This window comes from Lissotriton helveticus, chromosome 2_2 (genome assembly GCF_964261635.1).
Source record: "Lissotriton helveticus chromosome 2_2, aLisHel1.1, whole genome shotgun sequence".
In the NCBI taxonomy this organism is placed as follows: Eukaryota; Metazoa; Chordata; class Amphibia; order Caudata; family Salamandridae; genus Lissotriton; species Lissotriton helveticus.
The window spans coordinates 30,593,642-30,616,472 of NC_136060.1; the positions used below are offsets into that span (position 1 = coordinate 30,593,642).

Consider the following 22,831-nt stretch of genomic DNA (forward strand, 5'->3'; position numbering starts at 1 on the left):
TACTCAATCATGACATCTTCTATGATGACATCATTGATATTACTGCAAATGTTGCAGTGAAATTATTGATGAGAAAACTGCATGGCGGGGGTGCAAGTTAGTTATGGTAGGGCACGAGTTATAGTTACTTGAAATAACTATAACTGGTGAATTTCAGTGGTTTTGTGGGTGTAAAGTCTGAACCAAATTATAACATCCCTGTAACCTCAGGTTTTATCTGGTCCAGTTGAAGGCATAGCGCTGAAATGCGTAGCCCGCCCATATCTCTGCACTAATGGTGGATTAAAATAAATATTAAAAATAAATTGCCCAGAACTTATTCTTCGCTGTGCCATGGATACCTTGTTGAGCGAAAGAGTTGGTGAATGCAAAGACACACACACACACACACACACACACAAACTTCAACAGAGTAAACTTGAATCAACTTTAAGGACCAGCTTGCAACCTCAAATGGTTCACCACCTCAAGCCTCCATCTATTCCCACCCCAATTCATCTCACCATCCTGCTATACCCTTGATCCATTGAACTAATCTACAACCTTGAAAAATCCCTTCTGAAAATACACCACTGAAACTCAAGTAGGAAATAAGCATTCTACTATATACTTCATAAGCCATAGCAGACCCTAAAAAACATTCACATCTTAGCCACACTGAAGAAACCCACGAAATGCAGGTCTTCAATTCAGAATCAAGGGAAACAGTCGATCACAGAGAACTAGAACAAGGAAAAAAATACAAGTAAACCTGGAGAGATGGGTGCATAGTCTTGCGTAGCCCAACTGTCAATAGGCTGCACACACAGTGGTGGAAATAGAGGCATTGTGGCACAGGCGAGTGTTGAAAGGTGAGTGGCTGCACATGAATGTAATTATATGCACACCTTTTGTACAAGTCTGATTTATAGTAGCCTTGAAAAAGCAATTTACAGTGCAAAGCAATGGTGGCCTAGGTACGGCACTCACAGAATATAGGACTTGAATAGATGGAACAACATTGAATATACTCCAGAATAAGCTTAACTATTAAACCATCTAATTTGTGAAGGTCGAAATTCTTTTACACAATCAGACAGAATTTTGTCTTACATGGATATAGATAATAAAAAGCACCACATCTGTAATAGAAATATAATTCCATATAATAATTTTTTTTTAAAAGATAGCTACCTGTAGGCTTTCCCCATGAACAAATACCTGAGCCACTGGCTCACTTCGTTGGTATATAATTTCAATTTTCTCAGGTGCAATGTATTCTCCCTGAGCCAGCTTGAATATGTGTTTTCGTCTATCTATAATCTTCAATGTTCCATTCTGCGAGACAAAAGAAAATAATTTAATAACTCTCCACAAAATATGAAAGCAACAGTTCTAAAATATATATGTACTTATACAGGACAAGACAGAAAACTAGAAGCCACCATTTAAAAAGGTCAGTATTTCTGAACAAGAGATTTAGGCTAGTGACCTAAAATACTCATGTCAATTTTGGACATGCGAATAAAGGAAAATGCTACTTGCCAGTATGCATCTGTTCTTGGCATGTAGAGCTGCAGAGTTACACACTATGCATACATGGCCACCTAGTGTTGGGACCGGATGTTTGCAGTTTGTTTTGTTGTAGAAAGTCTTTCGAGTCACGAGATAGGTGACTCCTCCTTAGGATGATACTGCCCATGGGCATCGGCTCCATCCCCAGATTGTTTTTCGCCATTAGGGAAGTGATGGAGCTGTACAAGAAGTAGTGATGTCCATGTGATTTGTATCTAATTAAGATAATACTGGAACAGATAACGGTAGCCCGGGAGGCGGGTGGGCGTGTGTAACTCTGCAGCTCTACATGCCAAGAACAGATGCATACTGGTAAGTAGCATTTTCCGTTCGAGGCATATGAGCTGCAGATTACACACTATGCATAGATTGTATAGCAGTACCCACACCTAGCGGGGACCACCCGTATCGGTTGCAGTTGTTTGAAACAGTGTTTTTAATACAGCCTGGCCCACAGTGGCTTGTTGTTTAGTTTGCACATCTACACAATAATGCTTTGTGAATGTGTGCGGTGTAAGCCATGTAGCTGCTTTGCATATGTCATCTAAGGGGATGTTCCCTAAGAATGCCATTGAAGCCCCCATCTTTCTTGTTGAGTTGGTTTTTGGAGGAATTGTTAACGTGCGTTTTGCTTTTTGGTAACAAATTTGTATGCATTTAACTATCCATCTGGCGATCCCTGATTTTGATATAGGGTTTCCTTTATGTGGTGGCGAAAAAGATACAAAAAGTAGTTTTGTTTTACGAAACGATTGTGTTCTTTCGATATAGTACAGCAGTGCTCTTTCAACGTCTAAGGTGTGTAGAGCCCTTTCAGCGACTGTTTGAGGCTGCGAGAAGAATACAGGCAGCTCAACAGATTGATTTAAATGGAATGGTGAAATGACTTTAGGCAGGAATTTGGGATTAGTACGAAGAACCACTTTGTTATGATGCATTTGCAAAAAGGGTTCTTGAATGGTAAATGCTTGTAGTTCACTAACTCTTCGAGAAGTAATTGCTACCAAGAAAGCTACTTTCCAAGTTAGGAATTGCATTTTCACATTTATGTAGTGGTTCAAAGGGAGGACCCATTAACCTTGTAAGAACCATGTTTAGGTTCCACACTGGTGCTGGTGGCGTTCTGGGAGGAATTATTCTCTTGAGTCCTTCCATGAAAGCTTTAATAGCTGGTACTCTAAACAGAGACAGATGTCTGTTTTGTAAGTATGCTGCAATAGCAGCAAGGTGTAGTCTGATAGACGTATAGGCCAAGTTACACTTTTGAAGGTGTAAAAGATATCCTATGATGTGTTGTATAGACATGTCTAAGGGATCTATTTGGTTGTTTTGGCAGTATATGACAAAGCGTTTCCACTTAGCAGCATCGCATGCTCTGGTAGTGGGACGTCTAGCTTCTTTAATGATGTTCACGCATTCCGGAGGAAGGTTGAGGTAACCAAACTATGACCTCAGGAGCCAGATCGCTAGGCTGAGCTGGGTCCAGGTGTCTGATCTCTCCATGGTTCTGCGTTAGTAGGCTTGGAGATGGATTTCGTTTTTGATGTGGCACCACAGACATTTGCAGCAGCGTGGTGTACCACGGTTATCTGGCCCAAGTTAGAGTGACTAGAATGAGTGTCAGGGAATGTTGTTGTAGTTTGCGCACCACTAAGGGAAGTAGTGGCAGAGGAGGAAAAGCGTACGCAAATAGTCTTGACCAGTTCATCCATATCGCATTGCCCTTGGACAATGGGTGTGGGTATCTGGTGGCAAAGTTTGGGCATTTTGCGTTTGTGGGTGGCAAAGAGGTCTATCTGAGGTTGTCCCCAAATTTGGAAGAACGGATGAAGACCTTGCGGGTGAAGCTCCCACTCGTGGATCTGCTGTGTTTGTCGGCTTAGCAGATGTGCGATAGTGTTTTGTACTCCTGGGACGTGTTGGGCTAAGAGGAAGATTTTTAGTGGTATAGCCCATCTCCATATCTGCTGAGCTAACAGAGCTGCAGAGTGTGTCCCCCCTTGTTTGTTTATGTAGTACATAGCGGTCATATTGTCTGTGCGGACTAAGACCGCCTTGCCTGACACTTAAGTTTGAAATACTTTCAGAACTAGAAACACGGCTAGCAACTCCAAATGATTGATATGGAGTAACTTTTGATGCGGTGTCCACCTGCCCTGCGTGGTGTGCTGCAGTAGATGGGCTCCCCAGCCGGAGAGCGATGCGTCTGCTGTCATGACTATTTGGGGAACTGGCTCTAGAAACGGACGTCCCTTGGAAAGGTTTTTGGTGTTCCACCATTGCAGAGAACGAGGAGTCCGACCGTCTACCAACACTAGGTTTGTTAAGTGACCTTGAGCCTGGTTCCATTGGCGTGCTAGGCACTCTTGAAGTGGACGCATTTGCAATCTTGCGTGAGGTACTACAGATATGCAAGACGCCATAATTCCTATGAGTTGCATGAACACTCGAGCTGGTAGTGAGTGTTGTGGTTTGAATTTTGTTAGGAGAGTTTGTACACTTGTTATCCTGGCTGGAGAGGGAAAAGCTAGTGTTAATTGGGTGTTTATTGTAGCGCCGAGATATTGTTGTATGTGCGAGGGGTGCAGGTGCGACTTGACGTGATTTACCGTGAATCCCAAGTAGTGGAGCAGTTGAATAGTAGGCTGAGTTTTGCACACACTGGCTGTATGAGCTGGCTTTTATGAGCCAGTCATCCAGATATGGGAAGACGTGAATGTGCTGTCTTCTTAGGTGTGCCGCTACTACTGCTAGGCATTTGGTAAACACCCTTGGCGCTGTTGTGACTCCGAATGGGAGCACTTTGAACTGGTAATGTTGTCAGTCTAGCACAAATCTGAGATATTTTCTGTGTGCTGCGTGGTTGGGAATATGAAAGTAGGCGTCCTTGAGATCTAGAGTGACAAGGAAGTCGTTTAATACCAGTAATGGGAGGACTTGTAGTGTGACCATATGAAAATGATCCGACTGTATGTAAATGTTTAGAGGACTGAGGTCTAGGATGGGTCTTAGAGATCCGTCCTTCTTTGGTATTAGGAAATCTAGGGAGTATACTCCTTTGTATTTCTGATGCGCTGGAACTACTTCTATTGCAATTTTCTGCAGGAGGGATATTACCTCCTGTCTGAATTTTTTTAAAATGTTCCTGTGACATTGGACGTTGCTTGGGTGGTATGTTTGGGGGGGTAGATGTTTGTTCCAGACAATAACCTGATTGAATTATTTGGAGCACCCACCTGTCTGATGTGATGTTTTCCCAGGCTGGCAGGTACTGTTGAAGTCTTGCCCCGACAGGAGTGGAATGAGGCAGGGGAAGGGAGTCATTGGGCAGGGGTAGAGGCAGAGCGTGAGTTGTTATTTTTGCCTCTGCCTTTGTTATGGTTACCCCTGTACCCACCACGTTGGTAGCCTTTACTGTAGGTAGACTGTGTAGGGGCTTTGTACGAGGTGAAAGCTGTGTCTGAAGTATATCCCCTGGTTGCACCTCGGAAGTTCGAGCGACAAAATTAACGTCTGGGAGCCTGCGGCTGCAGGGCTCCCATGTGATTTGGCGGTGTCTATCTTTTTTCATTTTCTCTAATGAGACATCTACCTCGGGTCCAAATAGGTGTTCGTCAAAGGGTTGGTTAAGAAAGGCGCTTTGTACCTTGGGTTTGAACCCTGATATGCGCAGCCAGGCATGTCTGCGTAGCAAGACGCTGGTGTTAACTGACCTAGAGGCCGTGTCTGCTGCATCGAGGGCACACCTAATGGAGGGGTTTGTGATGTTTTTACCCTCCTGAATGAGCTTGTTTGCTCTATCCTTGTACTTGTCAGGGAGGTGCCTCATTAGTGACTCTAGCTCATCGTAATGTGCCCTGTCGTATCTGGCTAGCAGTGCCTGTGTATTGGCGATACGCCACATGTTTGCTGCTTGAGACGCTGTTCTTTTGCCTGATGCGTCAAGTAGCTTAGACCCTTTAACTGGTGGTGCAGCCTTACCTGAAGTTTGTGAGTTTGCTCTCTTGCGTTCGTTGGAAACTACAAGTGAGCCTAGTGGCACTGGGCCTTTAATATATGCTGGGTCTGATGGGGCAGCTATATATTTTCTCTATCCGAGGGTTAATGACCAGAGTTCTGACTGGGTCTTTGAAGACTTCATGAGCATGCTTGATCACTCCTTTAGGCATGGGCAAGATAGATGAAGACCTTTGTGCATTGTCGAAAGTATCCATAAGGAAGTCTTCCTCAACAGGGTCTATATAAATGTCTACACCATGATAATGTGCAACCCTGTGAATTAATTCATTAAACCCTATAGTGTCTTCTGGTGGGGAAGGCCTTGAGGGGTATACATGTCATCTTGAGGGACATTTGGGATATCTGAGGTAGTATAATTGTCCCACGGGTCTGGGGATCCTGTGGGCGTTGTTGGATCAGGTGTGTTACCCCCCCATATCGTCAGAGCTATCAACCCTGTGTGGTGTGATGGGAGATGCTGGAGAATGTTGTGGTGGTGGTGATGGTGATGGTGATGGTACAGGTGAAAGAGAAGGGGAAAGCAGTCTTATGGGAGAGGTAGCCATGTCCTTTTTCTTTGAATGTGGAGCTGGAGTGTCCAGTGGTCCCTTCTTTGTAGCCAAAACTAGGTGTCCAGTGATTGGGTCCTTGGCCAGAGTCTTTTGAGCAGGGTCTGGGTAGGATAAATCCACTGCAGGGGGATTTTTCTTTTGGTGCGGAGGAAGTCTTGTGCACCGAGATGGCTTGCTTTGGTTTTTTGGCAATGTCTTTCACTGGGGAGGCAGCCGTCTTTTTCGGCTCCGAAGCTTTTTTCGTTTGAGTGTTTTTTCGGTTCCGGTATAGTTTTTGGATCCGATGACCTTTTCGGATCCGATTATCTTTTCGGTTCCGGTGGAGTTTTGGAATCTGAAGCGGGCTTGCTTGGTTCCGGCCTGGGTTTCGCTGCCGAAGGGGTAGTGGTGTGCTTTGGTGCCAATGACTTGGAAGTCGAGTCGTGGTCTTTTTCGGTGCCGGTATGTGTGCACCGGCACAGTGTGAAGGTCGACTCGGGCTCGAGTAGCCTGAAGGCTTGGTTAGCTTCTTATCCGGGCTCGAAGGTGGGGCAGTAGAAGCGGTTTGACGGTGTGCACCCGAGCTGGAGGGCGAGAGTGAGACCAGGGCCTTCTGTGTCGAGGAGGGGTCGGGGTCGACGGTCTTACTTACGACCCGCTGCGCTGGAGTGATGTACTCGACTTCGGAATGGTCTCCTTCAGAGCTGCTGTCGACGTCGTGCTGTTCAGCAACGTTGACGCCCTCCTCGCACATGTCGTCCGGAATCGGAGCTGAAGATCTTTGAGCCATTGTTCTCCTCGCTCTTCGGTCCCGGTTAGTCTGTTTGGAGCAGAGAGGCACAAGCTGAACAGTCTTTTGCCTCGTGCTCCGGAGAGAGACAGAGGTTACACACCTCATGCAGGTCGGTGTGGGGAAACTTCGACCCACATTGAGGACACTTTTTAAATGGCGTCCTTTCCATTAGCTGGAGTTTAGGCCTAGGTAGGCCCGAAGGCCGTCGACGACGACCGGAATCGAGATCTTTGATGTTTGAAGATTAGCGTCGAGTGGAAAGCGGTCAAAACTAAGTTTTGAGGTTTTTGGTGAGTATTGCGCGCCGAAGGAAATAGTTTCCAACACGGAGCGCTGGAACACATCAGAGCCCGGTGGCGGAAAAAAACAATCTGGGGATGGAGCCGATGCCCATTCGCAGTATCATCCTAAGGAGGAGTCACCTATCTCGTGACTCAGACTTTCTACAACACAAACTGCAAACATCCGGGCCCAACACTAGGTGGCCATCTATGCATAGTGTGTAATCTGCAGCTCATATGCCTCGAACACATTTTTCTACAGTACTTGCTCTGAATTGCAGATATGATGGTATTGAATTAGACCCAGATATCTGAGGAAATGTGTATTATGTGAAATCATTCTGTGACCATTATGGCAAATTGGGATCATAAGACTAAGAATAGAGCCAAAGAAAATGTGCCTCTTCTGAAAGTTCATGGGATTTTGTGACACCCTACCTGCTTATAAAAAATATTGCAGTTTTATTGTACATTCTGACTAGCACTGATGAATTCTAGAGTCTCCGGTAGCTGGGCAGTGGGCCCTTGTGGACTGCCCTGAATTCTAGCATGTTGACAAGAAGGCCCTTCTGTGCTGACCAGTGGCCTTCTGCCTGCAATTCTTGAAATTTGGTTCCGCAACTTTCTAAGGACACATCTGTTGTCATTACAGAGTAGGTTGAGGGTGAAGAGTATGTCTTGAGCCATGCTGTCTGGATTCAGCCACCTTAATGCTTCTTTGATCCAGTCTGACTTGAATCCTGTTTAAGGATACAAATACCTGGATCCATTAAGAATCTAACTTCTCTTGCCGAGGGTGTAGCTTCACACTACAATGCAATATTGACAAAATGCAGGATTACATGCCTAGCAGTAATTTGAAAAGCTAGACAAGTGAGCTATATTTTCTTATCTGGTGGGAAATTAATTGAAGACGAAAGACCTTTTCTTCTGATGGGACGACTTTAGCATCCCTAGTGTAAAAGACTGCGCCAAGTAACCAGAAGACATTTATGGGCTGTTAATGAGACTGCGCCACATTGAGCAAAGTCCTTGTTTAGAGAATAGTTTTGTAGGATACATTGCAACTCTGTTGGAGTTTGCCAAGGATCTTCCCTTTGCTAAATAATTGAGGCATTACAGGAAGGCTGCTGCTGGGACCATGCAATTTGAGTATTCTTGACGCAGCTAAAGGGTAGCACTTTGCATTGTAAGTGGTACCAAGCTATCTACAACTAGGTACCAGTGATGTTTGGGCTGGATGGGTATAGTGAAGAAGCATCATGGAGGACTAAATATCATGAAGGTCTGCTTTTTCAGACATTTGTTGGGATTGCGAAGGTCTGAAATATATAACCACTATTGCATCTTTTTATTCCTCACCAGAAAGAAACTGGAATAGAATCACTTGCACTGCTGGGATCCTGCAGGTGAAATATGAACATGATCTCTTCATATTAGGGCTGTACTTGGTAGAGTAGTCCTTTACAGTGAACAAAGCAGCAGTATTTGGGTACATTCCAGGTCAGGACCATATCTGATCAGGTCCAGCACCAATTGGGAGGGGATTTTAATGTACTAATAAATCCTGTCCTAGACAAATCCACGACTAGGAATACGGCTAACTCACCCAACATGAGCCCCAGTGGAAAATGTAGGTCTTGCTGATATTTGGAGGGATACGGGGAGTAAAGGACAAAGGTTTACCTTCCATAATAAAAAATACAGACATCTCCAGAATCGATTTTTCACATGGACACTAGAATATGTAAAACTAGTAAGAAAGTGGAGCACCCAGCTGAACACATGACTGACAATTCAGCTGTTAGTCTAGAATTTAGGCTAGATCAAACACCAGCCCTCAGGAGATGGACAGTAAATCGAGCTCTCATTTTTAGAAAAAGAATTGACAAACTGAAAAAAAAACAAGTTCATTCTTGCAGTTAAAAAAACACTTTGCCCCCCCTACACAATGCCTGGGATACAAACATAGGCTAATCAGATTTGATGCAGCACAGGTTAAGGACACAAAGCATAAGATGAGAACTCTTGAATCCACAATACTGAGGCTCGAGAGAAGCAAACACATTATCAAGATCAGGCTCTGATAAATGAAAGAATAGAAAGAGCTAAGCTCAACCTAGCTAATTTATTAGAGGCAAGAATTAAAATGAAACGAGAGGCTAGTACATTGTCCCATTAGTAGTACAAGGAGGGGTGTATTAAATTACTGGCCTGTAAAACGAAAGTAGAATATACTTGAAAGATTTAGGTAATTCAAGACCCATAAACGGATACATTATGTAAATAGGACTCGGCGATGGAACAAGCCTTTTCATTCTTCTTCCCAACACTGTATACCGATGATTTAATAGTGACAGAGGAGCAGATTAGGGGCTACCTAGGGAAGATAGCTACTCCAATTATACAAACAGTTTCGAAGGAAGAACTGTGTTCAGAGATTAGTACTGACGAAGTCTCCATGTTAATTAGGGAATAACAGACGGGAGGTAGCCGGCCTGATAACCTCAAATGAACTGTATATGTCTTTGACAAATAAGCTGGTTCCCCTGTTTAACTGAAGTACAGAATGCACCCTTTGTAAAGGGACAAGATCGCCTGCAATCCTGGGACGAGGCAATCATCAACATCATTTTACAACCAAATAAAAACCCCAAGTTATACGAGTCCTATAGGTCGATCTTTGAGATTAACGAAGCGATGGGAGACTATTTGGTGCATTAACCCCTTGCGTGCTCATGACAGAACCACACCGTCATGAGTCACGGGTGTCGCGTGCTCATGACGGCGTGGTTCCATCATGCCGCTGCCGCGCCACTAATGCAGCATTAACTCCCCGCCTGTGCGGGGTCATGACAACCACGCCGTCATGAGCACATGCCGCACGTGACTCATGACGCATGGTTCCGTCATGAGCACCGGAGCGCCGTGCTCACCACATAGCCCCCCGCGCCATGGTGGAAGGAGTTAATTCTTGAAGATCAAAAGGGAGGCAGTTACATGACCTAATACATGATCTGACTGGGCCACTAAAGAAAAATCTGCACCATGGGTTCTCACCTTCGATGCTGCCAATGCATTTGATAGGGTCGGTTGGGCTTTTTCTGCAATGGTTGATTAAACATAACAAGCGAGGCCTTTTCAAGAGAAGTGGAGTCTATATAAAATCCAACTGCTAAGATCCTGGTCAACGGGAATCTTACTAAGCAGATTAAAATATTAGGAGGGGACTCACCAGGACTGTCCGCTGTCACCTTTGCTTTGTAATCTGTACATCGAGCCACTGGCAGACAGACTCAGGGATCCGAAACAGCATCCCTTTTGAGTGCAATGGTTGGGAGCAAAAAGGTAGCCTATATGCAGACGACTTAATGGTGTACAAGAGTGATTTGCGATCCTGGGCACCTTGCAAGACTTTAGGAAAGTCTTCGGTTGGTCGATCAACCAGTACAAAAACTGAAATCATGGAGTGGAACACTCACCACAACAGTCTGTTGGTAGAACAGGAAATAAGATACTTAGAATTCTAGGTGGAGCAAGATCTAGATAAACCATCCCAAGTAAATTTCAATAAAGCCTGGGAAGGCCTTCCACTCTGCTTCTTAGGAAGATCCAACTTATTAAAAAATGACCATACTCCTGAAATGTACATTTATATTCAATGCAATACTCCTATAATTTGTGGCTAGAGGGCTGTAAGAAACTGCAGGGGGAGCTGAACAGCTTTATATGGTCTGCAAAAGGGGTGAAAATAGCATGGAGGAAACTACAGAGAAATAAAGAGCACAGGGCATTGCAAGCCCAGACTTATCTGTAATGCTGAGTGTTCCAACTGAAAAACATTAGATCTCACCTTTTGGACAATTTTCACCCTGCTTTTTAAGGTCAGGACGATTAGACTTGCCCATGAATGGGGGCCATTTCCTTTTAAACTTTGGCCATCCCAAGTACTTCAAAAAGGTTAGGCTAAAGATTGCCTGTAAATTATGGTATCAGGTCAGACAGATACCAGGGATACCTTATTAGAGTGGCTCCGTGCCAATATGGAACTCTTCTGGGACGGAAGTGAGCCTTCCAGACAAGCTGGCAACCCCTCTAATTGAAGCTGGAGTACATCAATGTGGAAAACTATGGAGGATTATTTATACATCTCCCGGGAAGCTTTATTGGAAATCATGGACGACAACCAGTCTAAATTTACATACCATCAATTGGCAAGCTGGGCACTGGGATTAGGTAAAGACGGTAAAGGAAATAGAACCTGGGAAGACTACAAAATCTGGTCCTCTCAGGAAAAATCATTTGCTCACAGTGCGTAGTTCATACTGGATGCTGAAGAAGCTGTAGAATCTGGGATGAAGGGAGGTGAAGAAGCACTTAAAGTGCGGTGAGAAAATGGCAGATGTCTACATGTTCTGGGGGTGCCCTCATCAAGATCTTCTGGCAATAAGTGGTGAAGGTGCTCAGAGGTAATAGGCCAGGAAATCAAGGTAAGCTTGGCACTGGTGATTTTTGGGGTTATAAATAGGTCAAATTTCTACCAAGTTTATTATTTTGGTGAGGTCAGGTGGGCCACCTAACTGAGAACCAATCATGTCCAGTTGTTTGGTCTCCTTTCCTTGTAGAGGAGTTCAGCAGCGAAGTAGATAGTGAATCTGGGCTTCGTGCAACATGGTCCAAGATAGAAGTCTAAACCCCTTTTGGAGCTATTTAAGTGGCAGGTAGCTGTCCCAATTCCAGAAAAGCAAATGTAGGTGCAAGAAGGAAAAAAATATAGATGGACATTATACTCCCCAAGAGAGAGCAAGACACCTATATGAACACTCCCTTCTTGATGCTATATGTTTCTTGCCTTACATGCGAGAATATGGAAATTTTGAGAGCAAAAATCGGACCCACCCTTACGTATGGTAATGGAATATTTAGGGGTAAGCTAAACACAATTCTGAATCAACTTGTGACCAAGATTTATAAAAAAAGTGTTACATTTGCCCAAATCTGCCTCTGCTGCTCAGATCAGGCTAGAATTGGGCTTATTAAATCATGAGGCCTCCAACATCGGCACATATTTAAACTTCTGTCACAAACTCAGAAAAGCAGCTACAGGTACTTTACAGTCAGAAGAACCCTGGGGGCTCGTATGGCCGCCTTTTTACAGACGCTATCCGTGAAATGGCGGTGGGTAATCTATGGGCTCTCAACCCCAGCATGACCGCATTTAAAATATGTATCAAAAAGAGCGTCAGAATGTGCTCACTTATTATGGACAAAGAGCTACTCCGTAGATGCAGTCATGCATGGTCAGTCATGAACTCTTATGGGCGCATATCTCCGGCTACTTACCTCTCCTGCACTTATTCATTGTATTTAAAGCGGAGTTTTCTGGCCATTAGATTGGGGGTTTGGCGTTTTTTAAAAGACCTGCCAACATGGCAGCGCACCACGGAAGATTTAACTTGCAGAGGGTGCGGTATGACAACTGAAACGCTAGAGCACGTGGTCTGCTTATGCCCCGCACTTACGTCCCAACGCAGACGTAAACTCAGAGCAGAGTGGAACAGGTTGGGTGTTCGGACCTGTAGACAGGCAATTATCACCTCTCTGTGCCCAGAAAACATATCCCTGAATATTGCCATTACAACATATATTCGGGATGCTTATCGCATCTTTACAGCAAAGGCGCAAGGAGCAGCAACCGCCCGCGCTGTTCTGCCCAGTGACCCAAACCAAGCTGCATTTAAGCCTCTAATTTTAAGTATAAAATTATGAGTCCTAGCTGTTAAACGTCTGCACATGAATTCTCCCTGCTCTCGGCTAAGTGTTATCGCTGTCTAATACTCAATTGTTTTAATTTTTAAGGTGTAATATAATTCGAGTAATAGGCGTCGATAGTTTATTGTTTAACTGTGAACAAGTATGTTTTGCAGTTTTTTAATTACAATGTACCAATTTGTGGATTCAATTTGTTATGCTTTTAAGGATATTTTTCTTTTATCCAAATAAAGATTTTATACCTACATGCGAGAATACTTAAAAGCCTCTTTGGTGTTTTGTCACTGGCCACTAAAGGAAGATAAACCCTCAGACAATACATGGTTGTACATTACTTACGGGCAACCATTTTCCAATATCTCCAGTGTGCAGCCAGCCATCCTTATCCAGAGCTTCTGCAGTCTTTTCTGGGTCCTTTAGGTAGCCTTGAAACACATTAGGACCTTTCACACAAACCTGAAAGAAGATGAATGCATATTCCTAATCAAAAATTATTATCCCAGACGCCTTTTGCTTAACTACAAACCCTGTGACACCATATACAGAATAGGTGTTTTACTATCACCACAGGCTTAACTGGTTCACCGATTTTAGCCTATTGAATAATTCCCACATTGTTTTCATGGTTTACACATTACTTTCACAACATTCAAATAAGCCTACGCTTCTAGGTTGTGTGCCATAAACAGCTGCGGCTGGCAGGTAATGAGGGTGGAGGGGCAGTGGTGAGAGGGATGGCGGGGAGACAAGATAAAATAAAAAAAATACCACTTACCTCTTCAACCAGCCACACTGTTCCTCTGCTTCTCTGGCGAGTACCGGAACCAGGAAGCACCTAGGCTCCCTATAGCCAATCATGACGGTGCAATGCAGCATTGTGATTGGCTCCCCAAGGGCCAATCAACGCTGCAATGCAGCACTGATTGGTCTGAGCGCCGTGGATCGGCGCTGAGATTGAGACTGGGGGCATACGCATCGTCCCCACCAGGCTGTATAATGCAGCCTGTTGGGGAACATGAAAAGTGAGCATGACTGTTTGGCCATGCAAAGACTGCCGACGAAGCAGCCATGTGCACTTGGAGTGTGCAAACCACTGCTCCCCCTGTGCCTCCAGCCCTGCACCTCCTAACTCAGCCCAGAACCTGTGAAAAATAAAATAACTACAATATCATTTTATTTTTCGTGGGCTAAGAGCAATGGACGCTCCTCTGCCTTAGTGGAGGAGCCACCCCTGCCGTTAGTACAGATTTGCAGTGGCTCTTATGACTTCATCTATAGGTTTGAAATTTTACATTGAAATATGGAGGCTCCCGCTGGGAACATTAAAGCAAATTAATAGTTTGGACAGGCCTCGGAGCTGGCACTCCCTCTCCACATCAGGTACCCCGAAATGGGTTGGATGAATTCTATGGTTGCAATCGAAGTTTTGTTCCTGGGCATGGGTTCACAATCTCCTCTCTGTAATGCTCATCTCCATCATAAAATGCCCATCTGGGGCAGCGCTGGTATCGCATGGGGGCACGCTCAACTGAAGCTTATGGGGCAGGAATCCACACCCTGATCCACCTGCTTACACGGGTATTCCTCTGGACTGTTACACCCGCCCCTGGTACTCTGCTACCTCAACACATGGGGCAGTTCAGGGGCATAATATCCAGGATGTACAACCTCCTGCCATTTGTACTCACAACCTCAGGTGGCACGACTGAAGGCTGTCTGGCAAGCTAGCCTGCAGGTTTAATATGAGGAGGAGAGATGGATGGCGCTCCTGGAGAGTATCGCGCTGGAGAGGGGTGCAAAGGATGCCCTGATGAAATTCAACCTTTTTAGGATACCACAGCAATGGCATCGGTCACTGGCGAGGCTCTGTTCTGCAGGTCTATTGCCCCATTCCACCTGTTGGTGCGGCACCCATGCTCCCTGCAAAATCATACACTTACTCTGAATGTTCAGCCATCAGCCCCTTCTGGAGTGAAGTGGGGTCTACATTGAGGGAATCCATAGCAGCAAATGCCCCTATGCCAAATCACTTGAGCATAGTTCATGACAAGGCGGGCATCCCCCAAATGCCCCACCACCCCCACAGACTGCTCACAACTGCCCTCACGGCAGCAACAATCTGCAACCTGCACCTCTGGGGATACCCACAGCTGTTGATACACAAGCAGCTTGCTGCAATGTTTAAAATGCCTCTTAAGAGGAAATCTACAACCTTATGGACAAAGCTGACCTGTTCCTTCTGATATGGGCACCCTTCCTACGAGAGGACAGATAGAGCTGTACTGGCCGACCTGGGTTGGCCTCACAGATCCGTTGTTCTCCCTTTTGGCCCAATGTCCAGCAGGTCCTGAGAAAATGGAGTCCTTGCGTTCTTCCATTCCCATATTCACACGTTTCTGCATCCTCCCCTCTTTCCTCCCATCTCTACCTCCGTTCATGTCACTCCCTCTCTTTGGTGCCATTCACCGCGATCCATCCTTGCGCCCCCACCGGTTGCACATTTTCTATCCTAGTGTTGACACTATGTTTTGCCTTTGATAGCTGCAGCCTTGTGTGGCCCTCCTGCCTTGCTGACCTGCTACTGCCTCCTGATTCCACACCCCAATGTTTTTACCTTGACATTTTCAATAAAGTGAAATTGAAATAAAACCCCCAAATAAAACATTGATAGTTTTATTATTGTTATGATGTTATATTAGAGCATGCCTCAACCCTGCACACTATGGAATCAAATAAGGATGTGTTACCCCCCTCTACCCTTAATTTGTCCCGCAGACCACCAATGTGTACCAGAGTTCCTAAGAAGCTGTTGGGATTGCACGGTTTGATCAAAGCTAGACGTTACTAGCCCAGTGGTAATCACTTCACTGACTTGCGCCTCAAAATATTCTATATTCAAGAGGAATGCTTTCTATCTTTTAATTTAGTTACAAAGTTTAAAATCAAAGTCTATTATCAACGTTATCAGCCTTAACTCACCTCACCCTCTCCTTTAGCAGCAAAATAGTTCATTTCATCCACATCAACAAGCTTAATATGATTACAAGGCATCGGTACACCAACATGACCTATAAAAATAATACAAATTTCAGTCCTAAGAAGCCAATTAAAAAAAAGAAGCAGTGAATGAATACCGTGCAAAAATGGGTTTTCTGTAACAAACTGGGAAAGGAATGTGTTTTAATAGCATTTATTTATTACCAATATCACTATACTGCACAAGATAAATAATATATACGTAACTGTGATGCACACGCTTACAATCTGCATCTCTGCAGTAAACGTCGATTATGAAAATATATTTTGTGGAGAAAGTCTTAAATATTTTAAAAAAATAATAAAACACGACTTTTTAAACTACAATTCAGCATTGACATTTCATACATTTCGGTTTAGGAGCGCCATGTATCTAGATACAGAATACAGAACCATTTCATAAATCTCAGTCAATAGTTGGATGATGCTTTACAATGTTCACTATTTTCCATGGTATTTAATTTTCTTCACCCATTACAGGTACATCACAAACCATAACCATTACAGGAACACCCACAGACAGTTTTGTCCTCAGTGAAAATTGTATTCAGTACACAGATCCGTCATATCCCAGATACATTGCAATTCAGCTTATACTGCTGGAGTTATAGCCAATGCCACTTCTCTTCTCCTCCTATCAAGAAGCTGGAAGTACCTAGGATTGGGGTTGCTACCATCAGCACAGCACCTACATGTGCTAGTTCAAGGCAGCCAAGGTGGGTGACTAAACTACCTGGGAAGAAAAGGGCCACATAATTTCGTCTCTCGACCACATTCACATATACAAGTGTCAATTCTCAAAAGCTGGATTAGAGTTTAAATTTTACAAACCCGTAACCACCCTATCTTCTCACTACAACATCACATGTTTGAACTTTAGGCCTACAGGGAATAAGGGGCATTATTGGTTCAAGTGCACATGTCAAGATGATAAAAATCTCTCATAACCAAATAAAAATCCTCAGTGGGATTTAAGCATGTTAAATTTGGGAGGCAGCTTTTTGTGGTCTCATTTTAATAAGATTTTACAAAGAATTGGGTAGGTTGGAGGTCTTTAGAAAAATAATATTCTGCCATGTAACTGCTGTGATTTAATACATATAATTACAGGTGCTTGGGGGAGAGGGGCTGAGGGTTATCCAGGAATCACAATTACAGTAAATCTTGACAGTTCCAAAGCGGCTCAGTTTCTGTGGCTGTGCAGAGGATCCAGAGGCTTTATGTGGGTCCTGTGTTTAGTTGTAGGTGGGAGAGCAGGTGCCCAACTTACGGACGACACAAGTATGGGTAGTCTGTGTTCAGCCCAATTCTTTCTACAGAGATGACTACCTCCAGCAGAAGGAAGACACCTACTGGAAGAACTGGTTCGGCTGGCAGAAATACCGGAGGAGTTGCATATGAAATCTCGGGACATCTGGCACCGTGAGGATTATCTTTGGATCAGGCACAATGTGACAGAAAAGAGTTCAGGCGAGTTGGTCACCCAGAGGACACAAGTGGGGTAGACAACCTATTAGTTGGAGCCCAGAGTAAAGTCTAGCTGTAGAGTGCTCCTGAGTGAGAATACACAGGACTGTCAGATACCCGCCATATAAATGTGGCTGTCGGAGGAGAAACCTGGGATGGAATGGAGGGAAAATAAACAGAGGCCAGCCTGGAAAGCAGCAGATGGGCAAGGCCCAGAGAACATGAGGAGGATGCTGTCGACAGGAGGAGAAACTTTGCCTGGGCAGCAAGTAAAGAGATGTAGTCTCAACATATGAAAGAGAATTATGGTACTTGATAGGATGATGGATAGCATCCAAAGCAGGGTAGCAGTTGATTAGCGACTGAGCAGCTTGGAAGCTAAGCTATGGTGTTTTAGGTGGACATATCGAATGCCTCTATAAAAGCTTTGAATACGATACTCCTTCCAGCTGCACACGCATATGGCAGGAGTCAGGACATTTGTACAAGAGAACGTACGGGGGCATTAAAAGCGGTCAGTGAGCCAACTAGGGTTCTCTTGGGCAGACGTGCTAGGTAGAACTGTCCTTGTGCAGTTTTCCAATGGCATACAAAGGGAAGGTTTGACAAGAGCAGTTGCAAAGAAATCAGTTCTGCAGATGGGTGTAGCTAGAGTAGGTCTTCCTACACTTGAGCCAAGCCACCCTTTCGTGGAGACAAACTTCAGACAAAACAGTTGATCACCAGAGGCTTTGCAGCACAATGGTTTACTGCTAGGTTCGGGGTCAATCACGAGGGTAAGGGGTATGTTTTTACCAAGGTGGAGGCTTCTCCTAGGCTCATGAAGACAAGATTGTTCGGATTTGGGAGCTGCTGGGGATCCAACACAGTGACTAGTACAACGTTCTTCTTCGATTTAGCAGATTGTTGACTTGCCCCTCTGTTCTAAGCAACCTCTAGGAAATAATGTAGTTAATACTATGTGGGGGGGATTGTGCCCCAGCTGACGAAAGAGCTGTAGTGTCCACATTTCAGAGTGGGCTCCCTTTTCCACATCCCAAGTTATTTTGTGCTCCCGTCTTTTCTCATGTCCCCTTGGGGTTCAGAATTTGGAACTTGGGCCCTATGAAACGCTTTTGAATTTTATTCTGGAGATATTTTTCATTACCAAAATAATGTACTACCATCTCTTAACACAACCTTTTCTACAAAAGTATTGCTTCAGTAGTTGGAATCCTTGAGCACTGTGTAAAAGCCTTAGGCTACCTTCTGCTGTGCAACAACTACCAACAATATTTGAGCAATAATTACAGTTAAGCCACTTCTAAAGTTAATAAAATTGTCCTCTGTACAGCAGTGGCTTCTAAATATTCCTGTACCTTTGTGCTTGGAGAGCAGCAGTGTGTGTTGGTTCAGCTCCCACTCAGGTAATCGCCACCACCAAAACTGATTAAGGGACAACATCAGACTGTACATTGGCTGCCATGGGGGATGCCATCAAGACAGTCAATGCAAGATTTAAACCTTGCTGAAGAAAAATAAACTGAGTGGGAGTAATTTAATAGAGCAAACCTTTTCAGAAACTATACTACTAGTGGTGATCTAAACAGGGGAGGATTATCAGGCAGATACAGGACAGCAGAAAGGGCCTCTGGATAGCCATTTACTAAGTTGCCACCATTCCAGGTAGGTAGCAGGTCGGAAAGGCGATTAAGGGGTTGATGCCTTTAGACCCACACCTATACAAACTTAACCCAGTGAACTGTAAAGATGGATTTAATAGCATACCTCCTGGCTGCCAAGATGGTATCTGCAACCATACGAGGAGAGCAAAAATGTATTCATTGAAAGCTCATGTGTAAGTCACAAAAATAAGTTGGTTTTAAACGCTTACAAAGGTCAAACACAATGTTCAATGGTTCAGAGAAGAGGTGGATTAATGAATGGCTTGAAGCAAAGTCCAACTAAAGTATTTAATAATTGCATAGCCAAACAAAGGCCTCTTTTATTTGGAGGCATCAGGTGTTCAATAGATATTGCAGCAACACGGCTTTCTAGTTTAGTAAACAAATAATCAAGAAAGGATCACTTGTCCTGTATTATTACCAGGGTCTAGGGTTTTGACCGTCTAGAAAAACCCTCATACACGTTAAAGGTAATGGAGCGGTATAGCTTGATTTTACGCGTGGGTGATTACGTGAAAAGCATCATCATGAGATCTTAATATATGCTTTCCTCCACCTGGAGGGAGACCAACTGGTGATTACAGTAGTGATCAGGAATGGTGAGAGTGCAAGTGAAGTGGGTTTAAAATTACCTCAATCTCTCATAATAATGGGTACACGCAGCGCACATTGCTTATTTAGCAGGTCCACACATTGGGCTTCAATAGTATTTCGACACAAACTAGGGTCTCTCTGGACGGCCCAGGAGCCTATGCCTCAAAACGCTCACTTTTAGTGTCAGTTATTACCAGGTCGCATACATGCTGACACCAGTGCCGCTTCCCAGCAACGTAAGATTGGAAGAAATCATGGTCTGTAACTCAATGTAATCTTTCTTGAAAAAAGGCCGAAGTCATGCAGGAAAAAGCACTGCATTCTTTATTAGGCATATAAACTATACACTTAGCAATTAATTTCTTCGAAGTTGAAGCGTGTACCTCCAGCAGAATAGCATTTTTACAGATTATACCTACCCTTTGGACGTACTAACTATTAATGTTCTAATCATTACCAGGTCTCTACCACGCGACACCAGTGCCACCTATCAGTGGCGTATTTTTCGGCATTTTTTAGCTTAATGGATGTTACTAACGCATTGAAAGCCCGAACCAACGTTAATAGAAGCGCCGCTTCCCTACAATGAGTTAACTTTAAATGTAAAGCCTGCAACTACTTAAGCAGATTACAATCTTATTCCAGCTACGTTAACAGCACTAGCGCTGCCGGCCCACAATGGTGCTTTTACTATTCACGCATGGAGAATCACTCTCCAATAGAGCGCGACCTTCGCCCTGAAGTACAGTTTTTTATTTTATTGTTCTAATTACGTTCCTATGAAAAAGAGGAGTTAATATGTACTGAACTACAACCAATTCTGTGCGTTTGTTCCACTATTCCCTCTCATCGTTACACAACTATTGATTATGAGCATCTTCTCTGACAGGCACTGATCGCAATACATCTATGCGAGTATCAAATTAACATACTTTGTCACGGTCTTTTTCCAGTTATAGGTACTATAGACCCATAACCACCCAGTGCCCAGGAGGCTCACTGAGAACAAGGGTAAGTGCACAGCTTACCTCCACACGTCACAGACTAGTTATGTGCCACACATTGGTCCTGAAGGAAGCCCTTCGACAAGACTGGGCACCGATGGGGCTGAAACATGTCGACCACTCACATTTTTAAAGTAGGTGCTATAGAACATTAGCCCGTCTAGACACGCACCGCCTTGCCTTTTAACTTTGTCCCATCTTCAATAGAATAAAACCTAATTTTGAGAGATGGAGGTAATTGTAAACTCACTTCACTTGCGCTCACCATTCCTGATCATTACGATAATCACCAGTTGGTCTCCCTCCAGGTGGAGGAAAGCATATATTAAGACCCTATGATGATGCTTTTCACGTAATCACCTAAGCGGAAAATCAAGATATACCGTTCAATTACCTTTAACGTGAATGATGGGTTCTCTAAATTGTCAGAACCCCAGACCCTGGTAATAATACAGGACAAGTAATCCATTCTCCTGATTTACTTATCGCCTGGAAGCCGAATGGATCTCAGCTTCTCTTTCCCATGATTGATTACGAGATTAGTTTAGTAAACAGACAATGCCAGGACATCACTTGCAGACACATGAAGGTCTGGCCCAGCACACAACTGGAGGGGAGGAAGCTACAGAGTCAGGGTATCTTAATAGTCCTTCCTCAGAGAAGTGCTAGTTTGGCAGCTTTGACACTGCATTTACCAAGCGCAAACAGTTGCACAGCTCATGCCAGAGCAAACAAGTCTGAGATACTCAAGGTTTTGTGTAAGAATGTGCCTGCTGTGTGACAACCTGACAATCGCACCATTTCCAGGGATTAGTCAATACTGAAAGACCAGTTGTATTCTCCAAGTGGAACTGTTCCCCATTCTCTTGGAGAATGGGCAGAAGAGACCAAAAGACTGCATGTCTGACTGATTTAATAACTGGATGTGAAAACTACTTCATGGCAATTTACACAACTTGTAAGATTCAGAATCTTACATGCAGTTTTAGTAGTACATCGCATCATAATATCCTCAGTATTCTGGGAACCAACATATATCTCCCATATAAGCGAGCTGAGGGGATTGCTCTGAAACATTAACTCAACTGTCTCTTAGGACTGCCGAGGTGGTGGCAGTTTTAAAGTTAAAATGGTTGATTTAATGGCTACTAATCAAACGAAATGCATCTCAACTGTAGCCATTTAGTTCTGCAATCTAACAATCCAAATGTACTAACGTCCATCAAACTGGCTGATTTACTTGCATGCACAATATAACTGATGAGTAGTTTGCAAGACACCTTTATTTAATGCTTAGCCATAAATCCTTAAATGCATTTCATGTCAGACCATAAATTAAAACACTTACCAGCTGTCCAGTCTCCCGGCAACGTCAGTGAGCAGCCAGCTGTGCATTCAGTTTGCCCGTAACCTTCATAGAACTATTAAAGTATAGAAAGAGTGCAACGTCAGGCAAGAGAAGGAGGAGTGAGCTACTGATAGGTTGTTATCCCTAATGCAGTGCTATCCTATCGTTTTTTAAAGAAGCAATAAACAAGTGCAGGTGTCCAAATTGTTTTTACCATCTGTTGACCATTGAATGCAATAAAACCAATTTTAATTGTATACACATGCACACACAGCTAGTCAGTGAAAATTCATGTAGCCCAATAACATCATATTCGGAGCAACTCCAACAATAAACTAGGATTCCCAGATATTTTACCACCGTGCAAACGTCAAATTTCAATTAAAGCTGGTACGAGAATTTTTTTTTTTTTTTACAGTTTCACAGATTGCAAGTTACTGTGACGACACAGGAAACCAACTCTGCTATCACTCATAAGGACTTTTTAGTATGATTTTACCCCATGGCACAAATCCAACCATTTGCCTTCTTTTTTATCCAAATACCTACGAAAAAGCAAAACTGCATTAACACTGTATAAACTATACACACGCAGAGTCAAATGATAACAAGGCAGCATGGGCTACTCAAGACATCGCTTCTTGCGCCTCAGTGGCCCTTTCCATACTCAGTGGAAATAAATTGCATATTACACTATAAACAAATGACATATATATACATACATATACATAAACACACATATACATATAGCTACTTAATTGTAATAAT

The 22,831-nt window shown here is 43.8% G+C and overlaps 1 protein-coding gene across 9 annotated transcripts in view; it reads right to left on the bottom strand.

Moving 5' to 3' along the window:
- Positions 1-22,831, bottom strand: part of ACSL1 (acyl-CoA synthetase long chain family member 1) — a 511,045-nt gene that overhangs the window by 46,537 nt on the left and 441,677 nt on the right. For all 9 annotated transcript variants that reach the window (XM_078678020.1, XM_078678028.1, XM_078678025.1 and 6 more), the window contains exons 15-18: positions 22,064-22,136; positions 15,930-16,018; positions 13,290-13,406; positions 1,174-1,317 (exon numbers count right to left, since the gene is read on the bottom strand). In XM_078678020.1, coding sequence (XP_078534146.1) covers positions 1,174-1,317; positions 13,290-13,406; positions 15,930-16,018; positions 22,064-22,136 — 423 coding nt within the window. The remainder of the gene's footprint in view (positions 1-1,173; positions 1,318-13,289; positions 13,407-15,929; positions 16,019-22,063; positions 22,137-22,831) is intronic.